General features: G+C 32.8%; 1 protein-coding gene across 1 annotated transcript; it reads right to left on the bottom strand.

Annotated features, from left to right (window-relative positions):
* Positions 1–3,257: 3,257 nt before the first annotated feature.
* Positions 3,258–6,535, bottom strand: LOC107476351 (protein CNGC15a-like). Its single transcript, XM_052257993.1, has 7 exons — positions 6,453–6,535; positions 5,827–6,367; positions 5,526–5,738; positions 5,161–5,453; positions 4,973–5,084; positions 4,670–4,883; positions 3,258–4,219 (listed from the first exon to the last, which is right to left on the bottom strand). Exons 1-7 carry the CDS (start codon positions 6,485–6,487, stop codon positions 3,465–3,467), a joined length of 2,163 nt encoding a protein of 720 aa, XP_052113953.1. The 5' UTR covers positions 6,488–6,535; the 3' UTR covers positions 3,258–3,464.
* Between the last annotated feature and the right edge of the window lie 254 nt (positions 6,536–6,789).

The following is a 6,789-nucleotide window of genomic DNA, read 5'->3' as shown; positions in this document are numbered from 1 at the left end:
CATTAGGGTGTTGTGAATTACATATAATTAAATTTGTTGCATTTGAGTTTGATTTTTCATAATGTTATATTTACGTAACACTTTCTTCTATTTATTTTATTTATGTGAATGGCCATAATCATATCTATATGTATATAAGAAAAGTTTGAATAATTTTGACAAGCGACACATTTTTATTTAGAATTAATTTGAAAATTTTTCATGATGACATGCATGGCTAAAAGCAGGATTATTGAGGAGTGAAAAGAGTAACTAAAATGGTGCATGTCCAAAGCCTAACTTGAAGGAGTTTAATAATATCCTATATCTATCTATATATATAGCAAATGAAGTGAGAACTCAATCAAGCTAATTGCTTTTTTGGAGCCACATTGGTCAATTTTGTCCATTTCTTATTAAAGATTATTATTATTGTGTGTGGTGTTTATTTAACAAGAGACAATAGGCCTTTCCTAGCCGATTTTGGTGTCGACCAAAAGCCTTGCATTATATGAAATCATACAACTTTGATTTGTAAAATCAAGACAATACAATATATATAGGACCTAAAATCATACATTCATTCATACCCTAAATTTTCATTTATATATATATAATATTTTTCCCCCTCCTTGTAGCTCAGATATTGTATTGCCTTTAATGGGAATTTTGTTTCCTTATGTTTCTTCCTTATTTGGAAAAGGAGTAAAGGTTTAAATAATGCTATCAAGAGTCCTCTCTTTTGAATAATACAATAACTGCTTTTTTGACTGCAGTTGTTTGCATGCTTCCTAACAGAATGAATTAGAATTACATATAAATATAAGGAGTTAAAAGCCACTTTAGATTATGGAAAGTTAAGGAGTTCTTTTTCTTGTTCAAAATATTTTGCAACTAACTTTATGAAAGACAACTAACTTTATTTATTTACAATTTTTGAATGTCTTAGATATGAATACAAATTTTGAAACGGCTGTGGTCAAACAAAAAGTAGTATGATTCAAGAAATAATAGCATGCAATCAATTGGACAGCCTATATGCTTTGGATCCCTTTGTTGATACAACATTAATTATTAGCTATTTAAAAATGTACAATATACCAAGACCAGTTTCAATTCATTCTTTGAATGTCAAAAAGGGAAGTCAAAATAGAACATAGCAACATGTATATATGTGTCATATTTGAATTGAAAAAAAAAAAGAACAAGATGTACGTGTCATATTGATATCCCCTGTATATAACAAGAAGAAAAATAATAATAATAATAATAATAATCCTGTAACACGAATTTTAGATATGTAATTCTTTTATTTTTTTAAGGGTTTAATTTTCAAATTTTGGATGTGGATGTTGAAAGGAAATTATTTAGTAGCTAAAGGTGGGTTGGGCCGAACGTGAAAAGTTCTTGACAATTAGGAAAATTTCGGAAAGAATCAAGTAAGAGAATATAATATAAGAAGACACCACATCCAACTCAAAACCTTAAGGTGTCAAGTTAATAGATCTCTCATCTTATAAATTCCTCATTCTTTCTTATTTTTTTTGATGTAAGACTAATTTTAACACTCCTCAGACTTGCAACACTAATAAAATGGGGATTTCAAACTCTAAAAATTCTTTTCGAAAGAAAAAATTATAGCATTATTTACAATTTTTTTAGTGATTTAGTTTAAACCAACTGTTTATATGTAAATCATTTAAATACATAGTATGATAAATAATTAAATCAAATATATCTAATTGTTTAACTATTATTTTTACGTAAGTAATTATTACTTTTAAATTTTTCACCCGTAGAAGAAGTTCGGCTTTGAAATAATTAAAATGAATGAAATATCTTTTTTAATAAACTAATCGATTTATTATTTGTATCCACAACACAAGAGATTTATGGTCCATTGAATATGCCATAAAGTTCCAAAATGGCATATACTTTTTGCCTATATATTCCGGCAGTAACAGACAAAATCAAAGGTGGTGGCATTGCATTTGAACGATATACTAAAATGCAGATGATACGTATGGCTTGCCTTCAACACTATTTAATTTGTCACATATTTTTGAGACATCCTTATTCAAAATCATGTTCTTGCTAGTAAATTTTAATTCATAAATTATCCACTTTATTAGTAGCCGGCAACTTTAGTATCAATAAGGAGAAATCACAAATGTTAGTTAATCTGTAAAAAAAAAAAAAAAAAAAAAAAAAAAAAATTGTTTAATATCAACATGACATTGATGGCATGGAGTATTTAATATTGTAAACATGTTTTAAAAAAATGTTGAATAATAATGGATCCCATATATATAGGTTGTTCATCATGGTAGCCATTAATAATAGTGAATGAATGGATAAGTTTGGCTAAACGAAGGGTTTTAAACTTTGATTGGATTAATGTTAATTTTTTTAATTTTGGCTTGGCTTGCAAGGCAGTTTTCCTAGGATAATTAATATGAGTAGCTACGAGGCACTTGTCTCTAACATGCACTCTCTAATCATCATTACATTTAATTTTATTCATTCAAAACTTACGGCTATATGACCACTTTGATTTGCACAAATATATGCTCATAGGAACTTGGAATTAGGCCAGCTTCAATTCAATGTAAACTAATATTATACTACTACTAATAGAAGTGGCGGTATTAATTAAATAGTATGTAACATATATAATTAATTAATTAACAAGCTAATTAGGTTACATTGATTAATTAAATATAAAAAGAAGGAAATATATAGAGTAGTAGAGTGTTGTGTAGAAGTAGAACACAGCATACTATTGGGACATTTCTGACCACTAAGAATTAAAAAAGGACTTTATTTCATTCTTGGAATTAAGTGTGTGTTTTAGGCTAGTGCATATAATATAATAGGTACTTAGCAAATGGGTTTGGAATATTCTTTTTCAGAGCTTACATTTGATGAAGAATCTTCCATTCCTTGAATGTTAGGTAATGTTGGTGAAAAAACATTCTGATCGATTTCCATGGTAATGAATTGTTGAATTCCAATATAGTTAGTTACTTACTAGTCAAACCTCTAGTACTCTTTCGGACCCACATTAACAATGTCCAAAATTTTCGTCATTCAGAGCCGCCAAATGCTCTTCAATATGCCCAAGCTAACGTTAGGTGTTTCCCCATAATAAATAAATAATAAAACAAAACATCAAAAGCATTTATAATTTTTAAAATAATTCCTATGATGGGGAATGACATGCTATTTAGAATTTTTGCAACCAAAAGAAAATTGAATTTATAAACTTTTTAAGAGAGAGAAATCATAATTATGTACAACCAAAAATTTTCCTCAACACTAGTTTATTTATATCTTAAAGGCCCTAATCTAAAAGATGAGCCCTTAATTGTTACAAACTTCACTGTATGTATACCTCATTTTCTATTTATATTTGATTAATCCAACAAATAATTTTCCACTCTCTAATTAAGGAATTAATTAAGATCATTAAACTTGTTTGTACTTTACTTATCATCATCATTATCATCATCTTCATCTGTAAAGTCTGGTTCAAGTGGCTTCTTCAATGACCCAAAAAACATATCAAACTCAGGCCCATGTCTTAGGCTCATACCTCTCCTTGGGCTTGCTGCCAATTTTGATGAATACATACTTAAACTTGATCCAGTCATGGGCTGCAAGGGTGCAGAGAAGTGCTCAGGCCCATTTCGAGGCCCACAGGCCATCATGATCATCATTGGACTCTCCTTTCTCTGGAGCTCACTTGTCTCCTTGATTCTCTTATACCTAAACCAAGCTGCTTGTATAAAACATGCAGCCCATGTTCTCCATTGATGAGAATGGAACCTGAAAGTTTGCCTAAGTTGCTTGCTATGTAACCTTCTGAATTGGGCCGCCACAAATTTCAAGTCTTCAGAAATTAGTGCAAAGGCCTCAACTTCAGTTATGGCCCTCACTGTTCTTGTTGATGAAGGAAGGGCCACAGTTGGACGTGGGTCCAAGGCCCATGTGAGAAGCTCCTCACCGCAGAAGTCACCGGGCCCAATTCGACACGAGTTGAAGAATCCGGTTCGGCCACCATTGGTGGTGCAAGAATCTAAATGGCCTCTTACTATGAAGAACATCTCATGAACAAGGTCACCTTCACGGACAAGGCATGTCCCTTGGGAACATAGTGACGGTTTTAGCCTCTCACATATTGCATCTAGGATTCTCTCATCCATCTGATCAAATAATGGTACCTGATCACATACAATAATTTGTCACATTCAAATATGAATAATCACACGATGAAAATTCAAGTACAGTTAACTTCACGTACAATTGATAGGTGTTAGATAATAATTTAACCAAATAATTTAACTTTTAGTTATCAACTTCATATGAAGTTAACTGCACTTGAGTTTCTATCTAATCGCACACATCATTAAGAATAAGAAATTTTAGTTATATATGTTACTAGTGAATCCAATAAAAGGATATCAAACATATTGTCATAATGTCATATGTGTGTTTAAGATGTGGTGGAAACTCAGGTGCAGTCGACTTCACGTGAAGTTGATAATTGAGAGTTTTTAGATGATTTGATTGATTTAACTAAATTTTTATTTAACGGTTCTCAACTATTAACTTTACGTGAAGTCGACTGCAGCTAAGTTTTCGGCTTAAGATGTTATATATATCCAACTAGGAGTTAAACAAAACAAACAACACTGCATGAGAAGAAGCTTATTGAAAACTATAAGGTCTCTAAGAATGGCTTCTTCATCAACACCACGAGTGGCAACCCATCTCAATTGGTCATACCTTCTCACATTTTGCTTCAGATGCCGAGGGAGTTGCCTATGGTGCATCCATCTTTCTGTATCTGTTCTCCTTATTCTCCATTCTTCTAGTCTCATTGTTGTTGATTGCAAATATGTCTATTTAGAAACACAACATAACAATTTATTATCCACACTCAAATCTATTTCTATTCTAATTCAATAGAAATAATCATAGATTTCATTACTTGCATATTGCCTATGAGCAATGCAAACAGCACCAATCCAAGAATTGCAACAATCACAGCAAAATTTATCTCTGTGACTTGCGTGCTTGTCAAGAGATTCTGTCCTAAAGAGCTGAAAATTTGACATAGGAACAGTGTTAGAACATGATTTTCATTTATCACTTTATAATAATCAACAAATTAGTTACCTAAGATTTCTCAGTCCCCACCAAAGACAATAATAGTATTTGCTGAAGAATTCTGAGGCTGTAACTTCCAAAGAAAGAGCATCAGCAAAAATACCAAACTGAAAGAAATCACTGTCCTGATCACAAAGGCTTGAGATATTGCTTGATTTGAGCCATGAAGTCCTACTTAGGTCCCCTATGCTTTCACATTCAAGATAATGGTACTTGCAATTTCGGTACTCAAGATTACAAACTTTCTTCCAACACTCATCTTGCCTTTCAATTGACAGCAGATACCAGCATGATCCTAAAACCTTTTCAACACATATTGTTAAGAACAAAACCCCGAAATCACAATATTATATGAATTTGAATGGGTTACTCACATGACTTGCTAGCATATAGAGCATAAGATTATATGCTGCACCAGCCCAAGCTTTCTCCATCATTACCCCTTTAGTCTTGATGATTTCATGTGAGAGTGGATAAATCAGATATAGCCTCAAGAGGTACTGAAAAATGGTAACCATGCTCAGAACATGCCTTGAAGCAAACATTTGTGACCCCTTTAGATTTGGAATTACGGTCCAAATAACCACCTAACATTTTATTTATACGAAATTGTAAGCTGTAGCAGCAGAAGAAACACAAGAGGATTATGATGGTCTTAACAATTCAACAGCATACCTGTGGAAGAGGCTGTGCAGCCAGTAGATCAATCCAAAAGTCCTTATGCATATACTGTGATGCAATCTTGGAGGAGTCTATGATAAGCTCTCCTCTACCAGAAACACGCGAAGAAGGCGCCACATAAGCAGTTTGAAACCTTACATAAATCTGAATAATGTAAAATGCATCAACCATGGACCGGATTATGGTGAGGGAAACTTCAAGACCAATAGACATGTCAATGCACATTTCTTTCTTGGCCACTGGCAAGTAAAAGAACAAAGGATCCACAAACAATGAAATCAAGCATGCTACTAAGAAAATCCTGTTCCATCTATTCACTCTTGGACCCCTTGGATCCAATATCAGAATCTCATCTGCATCATAATCCTCTGAGAACACTCTAGATAGTTCTCTTCTTCTCTCCAGGCACTTTCCTCTTGTTGCATCCTTCCTATTATTCTCTTTTCCGCTCATTATCTTGTTATAGCCATGCATTGATAAGTGGCTCTTTTCCTTGCTTTCTGTTAACTTCTCTGTCTCAACATCATCATGAAACCTGCAACCACATGTTATCAAACTCATTAAGCTACTCATAGTTCCCAAGATACACTGATTAGAAAAAGGGTATAGAACATGCAAACCTTACAGAAGATCTTGATCTACCACCAGAAGCCATAGTTCTCTTCTTCTCTACTTCAAATATATGATCTTCACCCCATGAGAAATCACCATTTATACAGAGTTATTAGCTACTGAAAAGATATTCGGTTAAGATCTCAACCACATAAAACATGTAGTCAAAATTTGCCTTGCCATATCCCCCCACAAAAATCATGTGACTAAAAAGGTAGAACAACTCATATAGTGTCATAAGCTATAAAATACAGTATCTTTTAACAGGCAAAACCTGTGAATTTGGAACTGCCAAAAGCTTTGGTTGGAATTGAAGTCTTCCCTATAGCTAACCTTTTTTTTTTT

This window comes from Arachis duranensis, chromosome 2 (genome assembly GCF_000817695.3).
Source record: "Arachis duranensis cultivar V14167 chromosome 2, aradu.V14167.gnm2.J7QH, whole genome shotgun sequence".
NCBI lineage: Eukaryota > Viridiplantae > Streptophyta > Magnoliopsida > Fabales > Fabaceae > Arachis > Arachis duranensis.
This window is presented reverse-complemented; position numbering and strand designations above follow the sequence as displayed.